The sequence below is a fragment of the Ammospiza nelsoni genome, chromosome 7 (assembly GCF_027579445.1).
Source record: "Ammospiza nelsoni isolate bAmmNel1 chromosome 7, bAmmNel1.pri, whole genome shotgun sequence".
Lineage (NCBI taxonomy): Eukaryota > Metazoa > Chordata > Aves > Passeriformes > Passerellidae > Ammospiza > Ammospiza nelsoni.
The window spans coordinates 28,160,100-28,180,925 of record NC_080639.1 but is presented as its reverse complement, the minus strand read 5'-3'; the positions used below and the strand labels follow the sequence as shown (position 1 = coordinate 28,180,925).

At 43.6% G+C, this 20,826-nt stretch overlaps 1 protein-coding gene across 1 annotated transcript in view; it reads right to left on the bottom strand.

The window, feature by feature from the left end:
- Nucleotides 1–8,424, bottom strand: part of GLI2 (GLI family zinc finger 2) — a 139,348-nt gene extending 130,924 nt beyond the window's left edge. The window contains exon 1 of the mRNA XM_059475759.1: nucleotides 8,266–8,424. Coding sequence (XP_059331742.1) covers nucleotides 8,266–8,395 — 130 coding nt within the window. The 5' untranslated portion in view covers nucleotides 8,396–8,424. The remainder of the gene's footprint in view (nucleotides 1–8,265) is intronic.
- Nucleotides 8,425–20,826: the final 12,402 nt, after the last annotated feature.

The window sequence follows — 20,826 nt, the reverse complement described above, 5'->3', positions numbered from 1 at the left end:
CTGGAAAAATCTGTAGTCTCTAATTATGAGCCCACTGTGCTAGGTACTGAACAAAGGCACTGCTGAGTTAAATTCAGTGATAACCTATTTGTGCTACTGAGCATTTCCATACCCTTATGCAACCAAGAGGAATGGAGCTGCCTGCTGCATCGTGATGTTCTCAGAGGCTCTGGATGATGCATACACAACTTGTGCTCATCTCTCCTGAAGGGAAAGAAACAACGCCTCCGTTTGGCAGATGGGCATGAGGATTTGAGTCATCTGACCATGATTACATGGCATATCATTGAGAGAGGAAGGGCTTGCTAGTGGATATGGTGAACCAAGGAAGCTGGGCTAAGACCTCTGCACTATTATCCACATCCCATGTACACCACATATGAACTTCTGAAATCCCAGAGATAATCACTTCTTGACATCCCTCTGAAACAGCTCAACCCATTTCAGCCACTTTGACCCTGGAAAAAAATCCCCTGTGCTCCCTGTCTGCAGAATGGGAGCAATGACATCTCCCTGTCTTGCCAGGATGTTCATATGCAGACAGATGCTGAGGTGTCGAGGCTGTGTGGGGGCTGCACAAAGCAAGAAATCCCCCCACAAGCCCTGGGCTTCCCACAAGCCACCATACAGCATAATTAATCTCCTCTAATTATAAAGCACCAGTGAAACTGGCTGTATCCTCTCAGGTCTCTGCACCTCACTCATCACCACAGAAAACCATGAAAACAGACAATCTGATTTCATGCGGGGCAGTTTAACAAGGTGAGGAACAATGCCAAGTCCTCTTTTCACTGCGAGGTCTATGGATGCCTTCTCGAGGCCATTTCTTTAGGAGGTGCTGGGAATACAAGCCCTGTTTCTTGGTGCTGGTATTGGATGCACAGCATTTCTAGGAACATTTTTCTTTGCCACTTGTCTGACCTCAGGAGCAGTCCCACTGCTCTGTGCAGGCAGCCACGGAACACTCTGCCAAACCCTATCAATTATTTAGCATCCAAAGGTAGACCTAATCTGTGTGATAAAAGGATAGATTTTATCTAAGGCTTGTTCCCCTTAAAGTGATTTACACAACTGGTCTCTCTAGTTGCTTCCCTTAACATAATTATTTACTTTTGCATTAATAGCTTTCCTCCATTTGGGTTATTTTTAGGAGCTTTCTGTAGCCTTGAGAATTTATTATGGTTTTTTCCCCTTGTATTTTTAGTGGGGATTTTAAATTTCCCATCTCTCTGAATGGGCTGTTAAAACACTTGTTTTGCCAACCCTGGTGTAAAGCAGGAGCAGCTCTGGGAAGCAGCCCCCTAGCTGTGTTGACATCTGGGTGTTGAGTTTGCCTCTAACTTGAGAAGCCAAGGGTGAGATTTCAGTTCAGAGCTGGCAGTCAGGGCTCCCAGACTGCTCATCAGGCTATGGACTGATGAACATGAATGAAAGGCTTTAAATATTAATCTAGTCCCACCTGGGTTTCTCACTTTAACCCCACTCTGCAATTTTGGCAAAGTTGGGAAGACTGGGATTTTTCCACCTAACATTAAATCAGGCATGAAGCCCTCAAAGGAATAAAGCAGGCACAATGTGATTCACTCCACCCTAATGCAAAAGCATCCCAAACTAGACACCTAACACTTAGGCAGCAAACTTAGACAAAATAACTCCCGTGATTATGGCAGGCTCAAATGCCTTGGCTAATGGGTGCTGTTGGGAGAATTGATTTATAAAACCTGCACAAACTCACAGACATTTAAGCAAAAAGCTGCCAGAGACACTAAAAATTCAAGCTATGGGGATGTGCTAGGAGAAGAGACAATCCAGGAGATAATCCATTATCACCACTAGATTTTCTTGACTACAATTGACCAATCCACAACAGATAAGTTTAGCACCAGTTAAAAAGGTGTTATTTAGGTACTCTCTGAGGGGCACTTAAATGAAGTCTAAGCTGGGTCCCCAGAGAAGACTTACCAGTATTTGCCAGAATAAACTTATGGAGCTTACAGAGTAATAGAAATGCGGAATAGAAATAATAATAGAAATTCAGTTTTAACCACTTGCCCCCTCTCCCCTTGGAGCCAGTCCCAGCTTTTCTGTTGAACACACCTCTCAGTATTTTAAGATGTACACAGCAAGGTGGTGCAGGGCAGAGAAACTAATTATTACAATTATTATTAATGATAAGATAATACACTCACAAAATACAAAGGTCTTCCAGGTGGTGCTTAATGGATGGGATCACCAATGCCAGAACCAGCCTGCGAAGAATTACTTGTTCTATTTTAAAGTCATAAAAGCTTTTTAACTTGGTGTGCAAACCTGCAGTATGGTTAGGGATGAAATAGTATTACTCTGCCTTCAAAAGTACCTTTGCTTCTGTAACGAGCTGACATTAGAGGAACTTTTGCTGTAACAGTGTGGAGGAGCTGAATACAATTAGAGAATGCTAGCTGATGCTATGAACTATAGAATTGTTTAAGCTGGAAAAGACACTTAAGATCATCAAGTCCAACCATAAAGCTGTTGCGTCATCTAAGGGCTACACAATTTGAATGAAAAAGTGTGTAAACATTAATGGTTATCCACTCTGAGGTCACACCTTTGCCCACAGGGTTGGCTACCACACAAAGTCAGTGGAGAGGCCTGGGCAAGGACTTTCACCCATGAGGGAAAAAAGAAAACAAACCAAGAAGTCAGACTCCAATCACACATTTAAGCAAAGCAAAGGATTACCTGGGCTGACTCTTTCGAAGAAGAAACTAGGGAGACAGCATTGCAAGCTGTGGATATAAGAAAAAGGGCAGGCAGAAGACAAGACATGCTTTTGTAGCACAGTTTATTGCAATCTTAATTATCAAAATTCTGTGACTGTAACTGAAGAACTAAACCTGCTGTTCCCAGTGCTCTCTGCCAGGCCCACACCCCAGATACTGCTCATGAAACATAAAAATGGTGCAGCCTGGCTTTGACTTCATCTATCTCCACACGAATCCTTCTAAACTATCCCAAAGAGCAGGTGTCAGGTGACCAGCATGAGACAAAGCTGGCAAGCTTGTCACTGTCCTTGATATCCTGTGCCTGGGGAACAGTCTCAGCACTGCACCGGTCTGAGCATCTGAGACATCCAGCGGCCCAAAGGGACATGAGTGGGTACACAAGGGACTGTAGGCAATCTGCCCACTCAGAAGGGCTACAGTAGCAAAGAAATACACCTTAGGACCCAACAGAATTAGTTTCATGAAAGGCTGACAGAAACAGTCAGAGAAGAAATACACTTCTTGATCGCTGCTGCTCTTGTGGCAGCACTGCATTGAAGCTCTACCCAAGGTGGGGGCCACTGAAGTCTGTGCAGTAGGAGAATTTCTCAGTCTGAATTACAGGATTTTCCCATCACTCAGTTTTAACCACTTGCCCCCTCTGCCCCTGGAGCCAGTCCCAGCTTTTCTGTCGAATACATCTCTCAGTATTTTAAGATGTACACAGCAAAGCAGTGCAGGGCAGAGAAAATAAGAATGTGCTTGTACTGGTTATGTTCCTTTTCCTGGAAAATGTGAACTGAATGAAAAACATTCTTCAAGAAGATCCCTGCCCCTCCAGGGTGGACATAGGAGATGACTTCATTGGGGCTGTTCTCATTCTAATTTGTCTGAGTCTCGGGCCACACAGACTATATATTTTTTCAGAGCGCTGAGGTGTGCTGGGGTGCTGGCATTTCCTCCTCCTCATTTACATGGTCTTCCCATAATCCAGCACTAAGACAAGCTGAACTGCATAAGGACTCCCTGCCAATGCCACTTGGGGCTTGCTTATGGAAGACCTCTGGAGAGCGATGGGAGGTGCTCCCTGCCCTTCTCCTCTGCCTGTGAAAGGGCTGAGTGTGCTACTTCTGCAGAACTAAGCATTCCTGCCAGCCCATAAATCAAGTGAGCAAACTCCATCCCAATCTGATCCGCTGCAGAAAAGCCCCATACTCTGCCTTTAAAGCACACACAGGGCAAAGAGCTGTATTTCATCAACTGAAGCCTTAATATCAGAGGAGAGTCGTTACCTCCTGGAAAAAAAAAAAAAAAGCACAACCAGAGCCTCACTAGTTCTGCAGCTTGGCTTCCCCATGTTTACACCAAATGACTTGTTGAACTTCATTATATACAAAGTATTTCCATAGATCAGAGGCAGGGAGACCTGTGCAGCTAACATAAAATAAATTACCACCCTGTGATAAATGGTTCTATTAGCAATCCAGATTGTTAAACTCAGATACAACAGGATGAAGGGAGCGCTGCCCCATTCATTCTCCCTGCGGCAGATACTGAGTTGTAAATAGGTTATTTTGTGTGTAAATAACACATTAAAACTCAGCATTAGCCGTGTCTTTTGATAGAGAGGAAATTGTTCCAAATAAATAATTTCGGACAGGAATGTAAAATAAGCCAGATTTAATAGTGCATGCCTGCTGTAGCTGTGTTAAACATGACTAAAATGATAAACCCCAGAATATACTAATAGTAAACTATGCTCTGACATCAAAGTAATGAGGCTGTATTTTTACCCAGCTTTAGAAATGCTAAAATTAGTCTTGACAGAGCCAGACATCAGAAAAATGTTTCAAACATAAACACCATCAATTTGGGAACTTGGAGTTTGTGTCATGCAGAGGGTGGGGTGGAGAGGGAAAGGTGCATTCTGGACCTTGTTAAAGTTGGGCAGTTAGCATTTAGGAGAATTTGTATTTAATTTTTATTACGAGATGAGAAACCTATCTTCCTAAATATCTCTGCCTTTGAAAGAGTGGCTCATTTGAATTTCCCCTACAGTCATGTGCCTGGGCTTCCTCATGCCTGTAGGTACAGAGGATATGTCAGAGCCAGCCTGGAGGACACAACCCAGCCCCACTCAGGGTGCTTTGCACAAACCCTCCCACCCTACACAGCAATATGGACTCTGGCATTCAACAGAAGGGGTTTCTGAACTTGAATTGTTCTAAGTTGCCCTTCAGAAGTAGAGACAATAAAACCAAGAGCCTCTTCTGCAGATTTAACTTGTCTATAGTTCCTACATGCTGTCATTATAAACACTTTCCATCTCAGTCACACATACACAGCTGCCCCGACTGCAAGTGAAAAGAGGAGCTTTGACTCCTTGGCCAACATGATTTATGGAAAAACAGAAAATTAGGAGAGACTTCCCTCATGTCATATCTGTGAGGCCAATTTCTGAACATCTGATCAATGAGTTACTATAAAAAAACTGTTGGGCATGATGTTTAAAATGGCAGCTTCAGAAGACTGGGATGCAAATTTTTAGTACAAAAGGACTCTTCTCTACTGCCAGCATCAACAGTATTGATCTCTTTTCCCACAGCCATAACTTAATTTGTTAGAGGCTGGAAGCATTTGGGAAAAATACCCAAAGCAAGGGAACTAGAAATGCAGACTGAACATTATAATATTACCTTATAATAATACAGTCTAACTAATAATAGAATCAAATCATTATTCTTCAATTATTTAACTAATATTCAGTTTATTCCTTCAATTAATTAGACATAAAACTTATGAATCTATTAATTCCTACAAGGGAAAAAGAAAACCTTGTGATCTGAGAAATATGCAAAGTGTGCTATGATGGCACTCCTTCTATGTGACTCAGTAGAATAAAGGAGAAGAAATGTGTTGCAAATTACATTTGTTTGGCTCTGGAGAGCAGCTTGGTGATTTGCAGCACTGGCTGAGCCTCACTGCCACTTTCTCATAGGCTAGTACAAAGAGTAAAACCTCTGCAATAAATGAAATCAAGAGTCTGTCTTGGATGAGAATAAAGACTTGCTCATATGGCCCCAAAGCAGGATGGGGAGCTCAGAGGCCCCCCCCTTTAAAGATGATGCCATCATCAAGCTGAACTTCCTAATTAATCTCCAAGCCTCATCTGCTTTCTTCTGTAAAAATATAAATAATATAAAAATATAAATACTCATAGTTCAGGCCTGTTGTGAGTAATTACTTTAGTTTAGGGAATCAAACGTTATATTAGCATGAATACCATGTAAGTAGAGTCTCATCTCTACCCAGCCCTTTTGTCATCACCTGCTAAATCGCACCTTGCAGTTAACTCAGGTTAGAAGACAATTCTGTATCCATTTTTCTACTTCCAAGCACACGCACAAGCACGCTGCTGGCTTTCAGGAGCCTGTATTATGTCTAGCCAGAGTTCAAAGGAAGCACTTGGAGCCACAAGAGCACGTGCAGCACCTGCAGCGTCCCGGGGCCAGCGCCCAGCCACACGCTGCTCCACTGCTGCCCATTTTGGGTCATTTATGAGCACTTTTCTTCACAGCGTGACACAGATTTCACTCTTTACATCTCATTACACAACGCTTTTATCACAATTCCCCTGACATCTTCAAACAATCCTCAACTTACTTCTCCCTTCCTCCTACTAAAAGCAGAAATATTGAGCCCATAAATCACTTTTTTCCAAAGGTGAGAACACACTGCTAACAGAACATATTATACTGGATGCTTAAAAACCAATTAGGTCTCCAGGGATGCCACATGGGCTGATGGACACTCCACCTCAGGGCATCCTCATTTGGATCTCTGGAAAGGTTGTGACTGCTTCCTCAGTGGAGGCACTCCCAAGGCAAGTGCCAAGTGGGGAGAAGGTGTTTATTCATAACAGCACATCTATGGAATTTTAGAACATGCTTGGACTACATTGGGGCCAATCAACCCTTCAGGTCTGCCAGTCACTGAGATGATACCTCAAGTGGGCTGCCTCAGTAGTTCCTACAGCCTTTGCTTCTTCAGGGATTTGCTGGGGGATGCCAAGCTTCTGCACATTGCTGTCCCCCCTATTTCTGCTTCCTGGCAAGCCTTCCTTTCTGCCACTCTGTGCAGCGCTCACAAGGAAAGTGGCTCAGACCCATCCAGGACCACAAAACTTCATTTCCCTCCCAACAATTCTGTGAATTACTTTTTGGTTGCTTTTAGGAAAATGTTTATCAAACACATGAACTAATCTGATAGATTACTAGCCACTCCTACATTATTCTGTGCATCTGAATCTTCACAGGTCAATTGGAAAAAGAAACCTGAGTAGCAAAGTTTATGAAAAAGGAGAGATAAAGCAGATTTAAGCCTTTTTGGTCGGAAACTATCTTCAAAACTCAGGCAACAAAAAACTCAAACTCTCCAGCCAATCTGGGTAAGAAAGAGAGGAGCTCACAGAAGAGTCATTCTGTCCTCCTGGGGTGATGAAAAACCACCCTGCACTGAAGGAAGGGGAGATGACAGGATCATTTTGAGGTAGACTCTGACTAGCAACAGCATGTATTTCAAAAAGGAAAAAAAAAGCTGCCTGCAAAGTTTACACAGCTGGGGTGTCTCCTGTCACATCCAAACTGGTGGAGACTAAATTTGTCTCTTATACCCTGTCCAAAGACGACAAGCAGTCCCCAGCGAGGGCAGCTATGGTGGCTCCCCAGTGGGCACAGCCTGGCCAACAGCTGTGCCACCATTGGGCCCTGGCACTACTCTGGATGTCCACCAGCACACATGAAGCAGAGATGGGCATGGGTCTTGCCTGCCACAGCAAGCAGGAGGAGGCAGGAGCAACATCCCTGCACAACACAGTTACATCCACCAGTAATGGCTCCACGCCTGCAGGTATCCACAAGAGCTTCCCAGTTGACTTCAACAGCAGCAAGACCAAAATCTTGCCTAACACACTGACTTGAACAGGAACAGCACAAGTGGAGGGGTTTCTTTATGAACATTCCTGCATTGGGTCTGGATATTCCCAAATTCCTCTCTAACCGTGAAACCCCAGCAGCAATGACTGAAGACCACGCAGTCTGTTTAGCTCATTAGCAGGATCACAGCTGGCACGTGACACCCTTTCTGACCAGGATAATGAGGTGCTCCCCATCTCCAGCCAGCCCCTCCAGGCACTCTTTAACCATGGAGGAGTGGAGGGCACACTGCTGCAAACACTGTGCAGCACCAGTCAGCTGGTGGCAAGCATTTATGGCATGTCCCAACGCCCCCACAGCCACCCCTAACCACCCATCCCCTCCCTCACCCCAGCCCATTTCTCCATCACACAACAGTGACATTTACATGCCATACAGTGACACAGCTTCCAGATCCTCTGACAGCCAAAAACCCCAATAAACCCAGCATGTTCACAGGAAGACAGATGCCATCATACTTATTAAACTCTTACAGTCTAATGAAAAACACCCCTGCTGCTTTCAAATTGTGGAAAACAAAGTACCTCCTTGTGCCACGGCTGCTCCCGCTGCTGCTAGAGGGGGTTTCTTCCCCGTCTCTGTAAAGCCATTCCCCTCCAGAACAGCACCTTTCCCTTCTTTTTTCCCAGCAGCTGTTGAAGCAGAAGTTTCCATCTTAGACGGGCATCTTCCAGCTCAGGAACCCTACAGGACATAAAACAAAACCAGATTCTGGTCACCACTCACAAAACAGGAAAAATCAACTCCATGAAGCATAAGATAGTTTGGCAGAGTTCAAAACCAAATGGCAAGCAGCAAAGAATTCCTGGGTTCCCAACTCCAACAGTCATAGGCACAAAGGCCACAACCATGTAAAGGACTGGGTGTTCTCACAGACCTACAAAGATCAAGGCCAAAAAACAATCCCCAGCTAAACTTGGGCTATACAGTAAAGTTTACAGGTCCAAAGGGCTTTCCAGGATTATAGGACAGGTAAGATACAAATATTTAGCACACATAACATGGATTTACCCATTGTATACATGACCTAGACCATCCTAAGAAAAAACTCAGTGAAAAATTTCCAATAAAATACAGATAAACATATATTCAAAGTGAGGTTTTTTTTCTATCCCACAGTGGGTGGCTATGCTGCGGGCTGGTATGGAACCAGTGTCATGATCAGAACTTTGCAGCAATGCTTATGGATAAGCCACAGCAGGTCTGCCATATCCAATCAAGTTCTCACTGGTGAAGTCTAACAAACACTGATCTCTCTCTCTCTCAAAACTCTTCTTCTATCCTGACCAATTGCATCTGAAAATCAGCCACAAATAGTGAATTAAATGCCATGAAATATCCACAAAACAAGAAGATACAAATAACCTAGTTTTTTTAAACTTAGGTTGATAAAACATAGCAGCTCCTGAACTTTTTGACCATTTTTTCTGCATGATTCAGACTTAAAAGCAAACACATGGGTATCCCAAATTTACTGTAAAAATGGGGTTTCTCTTAAATGAAGAGGCATACTTTGTTTCTGAATGCAAATACTTTGTTCCCCTCATTTTACCTTGTTTGATTTCGCATCTCCACGTGACTCCTCCTTGCATACAACCAGCACAGTTACCTGGCACTACCAGCCTCAGGCTGGGCTTGGGAAAACCCACTGCTAATTCCTCTTTCCTTTCTAATTTTAATGCAGATCTGCAATTTTTCACATGCAAATTTTCAAATGCAAATTTTTCATCTCCTGAAATACTCTGGAGCACACTGGCTGTTTGCCTTACTGGAATGAATGGGATTGGGGGAATATCTGGGAAACCAGAACATTTTTTTGTGGGCATGCAGGTAGTTTTATCACCATTGTGCCAATTCAAAACTTCCCTCCCTTTTCTCTGGAGGTCTGACTGACTCCTGAACATACTGGACTAAAAGGTGAACTCTCCTAAAAACTTTAAAGCACAAACATTTCAGGAATTTCCACCCTGTGAGGGACGTGGTGGCTGTGGAGGACTGTCACTGCTGCTTGGCTCTGGGACAGTGGTGTCCCACGATGGAGCTGTGTGCTGTAGCCTGAGCAGCTCATCCCTGGGGCCTTCAGGCGTGGCTCACGTGAATGGGACAACAAAGTGATGGATCTGTGGTCACAGTGTGCAGCTGTAAACTGCAGAGCTCGCACTGGAAATGACAGGACCCACAATTACAGGCTTTACTGATGACACAAGGCTCTGCTGAACACCGAAGTGGCCCCTCAAGGTCCTGCCCCGGCATGTGCTGGGCTTGATGGCAAGCATGGGATGTGTTCCTGGGGCCAGGACTTTACAGTGGTTTAATCCAGGAATCAGGTTGGGTTACAAGCCACGTATGAAATAAATACACCCGAACTGCAGGAGTATTTGACCTAGGTCTGACAGCCTGGGCTTCTGTTCGTTAAGCAAATAAACTTCAGAGGCTCTATGGCTAACCCCCCACCTGTTTCTTCTTAGTTCCTCCTTTCAAGGCTTTGCACTTTTGTTTGAAACCAGAGCTGGCCCTCGCACCCCAACCCCCTTCTCTGGGCACCCTGACCCTGGGGGCAGCCCCGGGGCTGAGGGAGCATCCTCGGGCACTGCAAAGCTCAGCAGCCAGCCAGGGGAAGGAAGGAACTGGGAACAGGACTTGTTCTGTGAAACATGCAGATTAGAGACACGGGTTTTTTCCAGATGCCTGAAGCAAAATCTCTACATCCCTGCCACAGACACCTCAGTAGGGACCCAGTTTTTCAGATGCGTCATTTATCCAACTTGAATGAGACAGGAGATCATGCCTGTATTTGAAAATCTGGTCTTTGCAGCTCTAATGCTCTCTTTTCAAATGAATTATGAATTTAAAACAATATTCAAGTGTTTGTAATAAATGGTTGTATTAAACAGGTAAATCCTCAAATACCAGATTAGAAAAAAAAATAAATAATGCAACTACTCTAATCTCACAGGATTTAGGGTAATAAATCTATAATTATTTTTTGCTTTATAAAGGTGCCTGGGGCAGAGCAGGCTGACTACGAGGTTGAGCTTTTCCCCAAGTCAGCAGCAACTAAAAGTCATTTTCCTTTCACAGCACCCCACAGCCAGAGCTAATCATCTCAGCCCAGGAAGACACAAGCATCCTTCCTGCCAGATCCTGCTCTGCTCAGCACCTCTGCCCACAGACCAGGAACAGAGACCTGTGAGCAAAGCAGCACCAACACTGATTTCACATCCCACCTTCTGAGGTTTCACAGACAGCAGCCAAGAGCTGGTGACCAGCAGCCTTCCCTGTGGTGCAGTGTGTGACCAGGACACAGCACTGGAACTCTGGAGATTTAGATCCCCATCACGGACCTGCTAGAGTCTCCTCAGTGTCCCTGGGCAAAAAGCTTAACTCCTCTCTTGCAACCAGTTTCAACAGCCATAAAATAGGAAATAGTACTTTGCCCTATTTGCAAAGTGCTTTGAGATCCTTTGAGGCACAAGGCTATGGAAGTGTTTTTATTACCAGTATAAGAAGATATATTGGCGGAGGCAGTCAATCCACACTATCCAGGAGCACAACATTCATTTTTTAAGCAACGCATACTTTGCTTTCTGTTTGATGCTAAACTTTTTCTGCTGCTCTGTGCCATGCAGAATTTATAAATTCAATGACAGATTAATCTTAGCAGTGAGCCATTTGGCATGAAAAAGGGTTTCACAGGGAGCCTGCTTTTTCCTGTAAAGAGCATGCATTTAGGAGTGACTATACAGAAAAAGACCCTATGCACTTATTCAAGCACAACTCTCTGCCCTCCCGTCATTACTCAGAATTAGAAAACCAGAATGGATTACTCAGATTTTTCCTAAGGTTTGTAGCTTTCTCTGCAGGAGGAGGGCTGGATAATTGATTTTGACACTAATACCAGCACTATTCATATGCCCTGTAATATAATTCTGCAGTGACACTAAAAAGGCAGCCATCTGAGATCTGAACAAGGAAAGTGCTATATGATTTGCCCTAGACAACCCTAGCTATTTTAACAGCTGTGTTGTATATTAAAAGGGAGAAATCCCAACAGAATTAAAAACAACAAAGTCACATTTGCCTTTGAGGGAAAACAAGAAGCCAAAACTTTTCTAATAAAACAAACCCTCCCGCCAGGTGCTTGAGGAATGGTCTGAAGTGCTGTCCGAAAATGCCTCTTTTGGAGGGCATCAGCCTGAGCAGGACTGCTGGAAAACTTAGGAATGAACAGATACTCATCAGCCATACCCTCTGCACACCCTTTTTTTCAAAAAGGCAACTATTTCCTTCTTCAGGATTGTTCCTTCATCAGGAAACCCCCTTCTCCTCCCCTAGACAAGGCAGAAAACATTTTTTTTTTCTTCTCTGTGAAAAATGAATGACCAATTTTGCGTATTTCTGCTCAAAGATTAAGCAGCACCATGGGAGTGAGCTCTCTGGCAGAGGGCAGGCAGTGACACTGTGACTCAGATCCAATCCTCAGTGCCACCTTCAAGGCTGGTAGCCCCCTGGAAGGGGCAGAAAAGAATTTCCAAAGCATTCTTCCAAACGCCATCTTACTTTTCGGGAATATTTTGGGCTTTCTCAGGACCAGTGTGCATTCTCTCTTCATTCTGAGTTCATCTCCACCTGACCTCCCCACACACAGCCCTAGCAGTGCCAGTGAGGTGGCGTCACCTCCAGGGGACACGCTGGACGTGTGCTGGCTGTTGGCACCAGCACCACAGCCAGTGCCCATTACCACTGCTGCTGGCTCCTAGCAAGACTGATGGGAGCTGGGATAACCAAGGGCAGCCTTTGCCAGGTTTGTGCTCAGGCACCCACAGGGAGACAATTCTGCCACATCAGCCCTATGTAGGTACAATCCCAGGTCTGACAGCTTTTCCTGGTGTCCTGCTTTAGTTAAGATAAACAAGGACACACTCCCACCATCTCTTCTTTTCAGTGGACGGTGTCATACAGCTAAAGCCATCTGAATGCATGATCCACTTATGAAATTCAGTGTGAGCCAACTGCTCTGAACACTGGCTTAATACAGTGGCTGCCGTGATCCTTTTCAGTCTCCCAGGGTTTGAGCCAAATTATGTTCTCAATTACATGGAAGTAGCAGCAGTTAACCTGGTGAAGTCATAGGCTCTGTACCACAGCAAAACTTGACCCCTCTATTTTCTTTTATATCAGCAAATGCTTCAAATTACTAAAGAAAGGTTTTTTTTTCTGTCTAAATGCCACTAGTAAATCTTGGGACTACCCAAACAGGCTGTCTGCTGCTGAAGGACCTACAACTGTTTACAGAATATCAATCTCAGGTAAAAGCAGCATAAATATTAATTCAGAACTAATCACTTTTGAGGTCCTCCTGACACAAGGTTTCCCATCTTGACATTTCTTAGGAATGGTTTGCTTGGGCCAATCCTATAGTGTTGATTACACATGGAAATTAGAGCTGTACATTGGGGCAGTAGCTCTCTGTCTGGGGGCCACTCCTGCCCCTTCCCCTCAAAAAACCTTCTGCAGTGGGGCCCTCCCAGCTTCTGGGATGAAAGGAAGCAGAGACAAACCCATGCTGGCAGAAGCAGGGCTAGAAGGGCACAGAGCTGCTCAGGGGTTATGCTGTTTTTCTACCCCTTACCCTGACTCCTGCTCAGAGCAGGGTAATACCAGACTGCCAAAGGGAGGGAGGAGGGAGCTGTGCTAGCAGCAAACAGGATAGGAAGACACACAAGTTCTGACTGCCTACTCCCAAAGGTAAGGCTAAAATTGCTGAGAAATCTGAGAAAGCTTCACCAAACAGTTCCAGCCCGTGGCAAATGATGTATCACTCCAAAAAATTAAGAGAAAAAAAAGAAAGAAAAGGAGAGGGGGAAAAAAAGAGACAAAAAATACCCTCAGAAGGGTTGGCAAAACTGCAATAGTTATACAGGTTCTGGAATGTACAAAGGCTGAAATCAGAGACTTAGCATCTCTTTTGAACTTCAAAAACAACAAGTCTCTTCAAATCACTCCGTTAATTGGCTTTAAATTAGAGTTCTAAGTTTAATGAACAAATCCTTCGCGTACGGCATGAAACGGATACACTTCTAGATTAACTTCCTGATCAACACCATCTGCCATTTCCATATGGCAACAGCAAACCAAAAGCACGAGGAAGAAGCTGCTCTGCAGTACTGGGAGGGGTCAAAGTGCACCCAGAACCGACTGGAGCTTGGTAGTCTCTCTCTTCTGTGCTAACATCACCTCCAGCCAGCTCCACAACTCCTGGGATATTTCAGGCACAATTCTGTCCAGGAAGGTAAAGAAAAGAAAAATGCAGGGTAGGAAGGAGGCATGAGGGAAGGAGGGATGTTTGAAAGGATGATTGGATGGATGTGGAAAGAGCAGTAAGTTCCTGAAGATGGACACGGGCCTGGAAAACAAGAAATAAGGGGATAGGGGGATGACCTTAAAGGCTTACTGAAGAGTATGAGTGAATGAAGCACAGACAATGGCAAATCCTGTGTAAACAGAGAAGCATGGAGAAAGAAGCAAGACTGTAGGAAGACCTGGCTCCCCAAGAGTGGAGATGGAGATACATGCACTGCTGGGGAAGGTACAACATGACATCTGCTCGTGGCAGGGACAGGACAGGGAGGCAGGGCACAGAGGGAAGAGAGACACAGGGAAGAAAAGTGACATGCAAGGGCCTCTGATAGAAGAAATATGTCCGGCAAACAGCTTCAAAGAATGCGGCCTTCCAGCCTGCTCCATCACTCTTTGTACATGGAGTACCAAGACTTTGTGTCTAGGCACAAAAGGACTTTACTGCTTCAGGTGGTCCCAGCCATGTGAAAGGAAACATCTCAGAAAGAGTCACAAGTGCTGTCCCCGCTGCTTACGCTGACACTGACCACAGCAGCCTTCCCCTAACATCACACAAGGACAGTAGAGTTGGTGGTAGCACTCAGAAATTATCACCACATGGACTGTCTGTAAATATTCAGCTACCTGCTCAAGAATCAGCCTTCAGCAGCTCCTGGGAGACCTTCCAGCAGGAGCCAGTCACTGATGGGTGCTGGGCAGCAAGGGGGCAATGCCAGCATGCACAGAGGGACAGCCAGCCCTTGGGCCCCCTGCTCCTGGGCAGGGCTGACAGAGGTGGCATAGCACTTGTGGGAGAGACATGTTCTTCAGGAATGTCAGTCACAGACCACCCTATCCTAGGATGCTCTGTGGCACCAAAGGACAGCACTGAGGCTACTGTATTGCAACATAAATGATTTTTCCCTTTCTAAAGCCATTTTACTTCCTGGGCTGCATTTATTGGAAGGGAGATGATATTAAAGAGAGGAACTAAAATTTCAGCCGTTTTTCAGGTTTAGCCTGATGTTCCTATTTTTCACAAACACTAATGTCACTTTAATATTGCTGCTTCATTACAAACAAGTCTGATTTATAAAACAGCAGAACATTTGAATCGTTTCCCCACTTCCAGTATATTTTCAAGTTGCCAAACTTAGAGCCTTGAACAAAAATTATCTTTCAGATGCTGGGTTAAAAACAATCACAATACATCATCAAAACAAATTAACAGACATAAAAGCTCAAAGCCAGACACAGAATCAGCACTGGTCCATGCCGAGGCATGCAGGCTGGGGTACCTGACTTTCCCTCCTTTCCCTCAGAAGTTATCTCTGTTTCTTACTTTGGAAGAGCTCAGAGGATGGAGGAGTGGGGGCTGGAGGGAAGAGTCTTTTGTGGTAGAACAGGAAAACAAAGTCATGCTTGTGATTTTACAAAACCAATCCTACATGTCTTATCATGAGAAAATTTCCACTAAGCAAATTCCGACATGCGAAAAAACCGTCAAAGAAGATAATCAAGACACTCCTGCAGTCAGAATCTGTATTAACATGCAGCAAAAAATATGGGAGGATGCCACCAGGTAAACAAAAATTGCTTAAAAGTGATGCATCACCATTATAACTGGTCCACGAATCTTCATTGGGTTTTGTTTATTTGTTTGCTTTTGTAAGAGTGAGAAAATTGTGGCAAAGCATCGTCTAAGTTTGTGTTTTTGATGTAAATCCAAAGAAGTTTTTTTCAATTTCCTGTTACACAACTGTCTGTGTTTTTTCCAAAAAACAGAACCAAAAATACAAATACTACCTATGTGTGCACACATGTATCTAATGAAGAAGTATTGTTTTCATTTTAGGAAACCTTCGCACACCAAAATAGAAAACTAAAAAAAAAAGGCAATATAGAACTCCCCAAACACCCCCTTCATCAAGTCTTCGTGCTCCAACAAAAGCAAGAACTGCTAATAACTGACATGTCAGAGAGAACATCTGTGGTGCTTGGCAGCTACACCAGGGTGGGTTACAGCTAAACAGGGTGGGTGACAGACTGCATGAAGACCAGGGTGGAGGACCATTAAACTGTTAACAACAAAATTAGACTCTAATTGCAAATCACTAGTAACCTAATGACTTTTCATCAGGTTTTATGAGTAAAAGATACTACAAAAGTAAACTGCACATCCTACAAGAGGAGCAGAAACTGATTCTGAGCAGAGATGTTTATGCAGATTCCACAGAGCAGAGAAGGTCAGCACAGGAGATCTGTCTAAGAGGAGAAGAGCTGCCTTGGTACTGGATTCAAGGGAGGTTTTAAAAAGTGAATGTTTTGCTGGCTTGGTGGTGACTGAAGGAGAATCCTCTCGGGGTTTCACTTCCATGCTGCAGTAGTTTGGGCACTTTCAACTCTCATGAATGAAACCCCAAATACAAACCACATGGACTGAAGTTAAATGGCTTTGCTTTATGTAGGGGTGGGATGAGTAATAATGTCTTGTAGTGGCTAGTCCATCCAGATGACATTGAAAAGGCTCCAAAGCTTGGATAAGAAACCCCTCATTTGGCTCAAGAAATGAAAATCTTTATTTTGAGCAATGAAAGATGAAGGACTGCATCCTTGCAAAAATCCCTATAGCAACTAGGCTCTTTCAGAACATGTTTCATTACAAAATTTTGGTTTATTTTTAAACATTACAGTTCTGTTCATCAGCCTATTGAATTCTGCCTCCAGAGGCACACATGTAAGCATGCAGAAGAGAGAAGCCTGGGAAGGAAACAAGAATGTAATTAAAAACAAAAAAGCAACACTTCAGTTGGCTCATTTTCCTCTGCTGAACACATACACCACACAAGCTGCTATTCCACACTTTATTCCACTCCACATATTGTCTTTATAAGACTCCAGTTGCCAGCTGAAGGCAGGATGCAGACCACATAAAATGGCTGGCAGTCCATAAACAGGAGAATGGAGAAAAATTCATCCAGATGAGAATGGCAGAAGAGTTTCTCAAACGAACACATCTAGGATTGGAAAGGGACCATGGAGGTCATCAAGGTCAGCCTTATGCTCACAACTAACATTTGAAAAACCCAAAACTGTTGCAATATCTGACAGCTGCTTCTGTAGGAGAGGTCAGAGTTATATGGGATGTGCCCATGAACCACAACAAAGACTACTCTGCAAGGACACAAGCATGCTGGTGAAGAAAAATTCAAGGAGAACCAAGAATCCTTGCAAGGAACGTTCCATGAGGAAGAATGCAATCAATACTTTGAAGAGCATTAAATTTCTGTGAGCTGTGACTCAAGTTACAAAGCTACGTATTTTTCCAGAAATTAACAGGTAAATAAGTGGTGACTGGCAGAGCCCCTGTGTTTTCAGCAGTGCAGGTCCACCTTCTACAGAGAAAAGAAACTGTTCAATGTGGCTGGCTGTCACTACAGTGGATGGGAATAAGTCTTTCAGGAGACAGGCTAAAGTATTCAGGAGGGTATTAAGCTAATGACAAAAGACAAGGGTGAAAATGAGCACTCATTTAGCCAGAAATCAAGATGTCAAGATTAAAATTAATCAAGGTACCAAGGGACTCAAAGAGAAGAGGTTCCTTAATTGTGTAGACTGTAACACTATGAACATGAGTAATAAACAAGAAGTGGAATAGCTCCTTTAATACACAAATTAGTCCTGACTGGTATTACTGAATCTGGTGGAAACATTCACATGAATGGAGAGTTACAATAATTTTGTGTATCAAGGACTGGAAACAAACACAGAGTCATGAAGCCTGTCAGTGACAAATGGGTGTTGACATGGTAAATAAAGATGATTGCTTTATACCAGTGAGATGCTCTCCATGCCTAGATGGCCTAGATAAAGATTATAGGTTCTAAAGCAACCACATAGAAGGCCACACATCTGGAAAATAATTGATTAAAATGAAAACTGTCTGAGGAACACTGACTGGAGATTACTTGAAGTTTATGGTGGGCAGGCAGTGGCTGAGAAGCTCTATGGAGGGTACCAACATTAAAACAATTAAAGCAATATGTGTTTGTCTACCCCGAGTTTGGGAGGCTGTAATGCCTCCCTGCCTAACCCTGAACTGACAGTATGTGCAGTTCTGGTGCCCACAGTCCAAGCAGAGAGATGAAAACTGCCAAGGCTCCTGGGCCACACACGAGAAAAATGAAAGAGAGGTCAACAGAGATGCACTTGCAGAATGACCTGATCAGTAATATTAACACATACACAACCACAAAGGCTAAGAGACAGATATTAAACTAGAGAAATTCAGATTAGAAACAAGGCTCTCAGTTTCAACAGAAAAGAGCACTAGATTCAGTCTGGTGCCAGACTTTCTAGCATGGCAGAGGTGTCATTTTGTTCAGGTATTTTTCAGGAGGTCTGCTGTAGTGTAAGACTTATCACAAGACATGGGTTTTAAGTACAAGATGGGTTTAAGCACAGGAAAGTCCTCTGATGGTATTATAGAGAAGGTCAGACTAGATCAGCACCTTGATCCTCTGTGCACCTATGTATCAGAGTATTATTAATGGTTGGTCTGCCATACCTTCACACATCAAAACATCTGCATTTATTATGATTAAATTTTAGCATGTCTGTCTCTGCTGACAACAAAAGTAATGTTTACCTTCCAGCTTCCCTATTTTTTTTTTTTTTTGTGCTAAGGACTCTGGACAGCTGTTTATGTCCTGCCAATGGCAATGTTGCAGAATATACATTCTTTCACTATGCAGTTATGTCTACTGTGTACAAGTATTTTGATGACTAAGACAAATTATAAAACCATTTACCAACAGAATATCATGCAATCTTCACATTGTAGCCTATAAGAACTCACTTCGTTTCTTGATCTGGTAAGTGGCTGCCAGTATCAAAAAAAGGAAAGAAACAACACTGTAATTTATTTCATTCTCTTGTTAAAAAAGCTAAGGGGAAAACCTCCCATCTCAACCCCAGCAGTGGTGTCTCCACAGCCCAGAGAAGACTAGGAATACGAGGAGGTCTGGTCCTCTGCAGCCCTGCAGTGTCTGCTTCACATACAAAACAAGCTGGGCTGACAAGCCAGAATATCTCATGTCCCCAAAACTTACTGGAACAAAACAAAGGCCAGCAGTGAACTTGTAGCAAATGTCAGCAGGGTGCTATGGCTCAGGGGAATTGAACAAGTGAAGCAGAAGAACCGTGTGTGGTGGCAGCCAGGCCAGGGCCCGAGCACTGGAAACTGTATTTGCACCTGTTGAGCCCCCACAGGTTTTCAGAGGCTGTACCAGACTTCAGGGCACAGCTACTGATGTGGCCACTAGACACAAGAAGACTTTTTACACTATTTCATTACATAAGACTCAAGTCATTAAGGCTAGCCTGAGGAGATTCTGTAAATCCTCCCTCCTTATTTGCTTTCATTCCTAGATAGTTTCTAATTTAAGACAAAATGCAAAGGATTCATATCAATTCCTTTGGACAGAACTCTTGTACAGGAGCATGTGTGTATACACACATACACATACATCTGGTTGCAGTTACAGCTATTATTTAGTTATAACTAATATACAACTATCTACTAAAACAGTTACAATACACCTTGCAGTTATTGTACATTATTTCTGTTGCATATTAATGCACATAATTATATTCTATATCCATACATTTTTCTGCATGCAAGCTTGTTGAGTTCTTCCTTGAGAAAACAGTAAAAACAAGCTAATTATTTTACCTCCTATCTACAACTTCCTCCCTGCTCCTGAAGATTCATCTACTCTTTCTTTCAATCGCCTCACTCCTGCACAATCATCTTTTTTTGCTCTCCTTGCTCTTTCTCTCTTCTTTTTTCCTCTTTTTTCTGGTCTACCTCCCTCTAAACCCAAAATCCCAGTTGTGTCTATAACTCTTTCCATCTTCCTTCTTGTCCACTACAGCTAAGCTGTATTCAAAGCCCAGTTGCCTCTGGGCTTTCTCTCCACTAAATCTTACCTACATTTTACTGTCAGATTGACCTAGTTTGGACCTAATTCCCTCCAACCACACAGAAACTTCAGCCCATCTCTCAAATATTTCTCACAGAAGTCTGGCCATGGTTAGAAGCTAGCAAAGGATGCCAAATGCTGTAGAAGTGGATAGCATCTTGTTTGTTATCCAAGTTTGAAACCTGGGGTGGTCCTCAAGATTCCTCCAACCTCACTCTAAGATTCTGCCTCTAGGCCACCTCTGACTCCTGCTTCTTCCTTCTGCACAGCGTCTCAGAGTTTGGAATTTCCTTGAGCTTCCTGCCACTCACCTACACATCTGAACTCAAAACACCAGCCTCTAACCCATTCATTTTCATTTACAGCAAGTTCCTTTACATTGGCTCTAATGAGTACAAAGCTGATTTCACAGCCATTCAGAATGTGGGAACAAAGAACATTTTCCTAGCTTGTCACTTTTTTCCTGTCACTTAGCTTTACATCCTTTGATGGCATGCTCTTTTGTTTTGCCTCAGCCATTGTCTCCTCTTTCAAAGCCTATCAAAGCCTACCACACTATGCTTTCAATCTCACTGGCTTCAGGAAGACTTGAGCAAATGCATATGCACTTGCTTCCATCAGGGCCTAAATATGTGTTCTTTGAGTGGATTTGGTCATACAGGTCAGAGATATCTGCCCACTCCCAGTCTCATTCATAATTAGTTTTCCACTAAAACTACTAACTTGAGCTGCCTTCTGTTTCATTACAGGTCTCCAAGATAA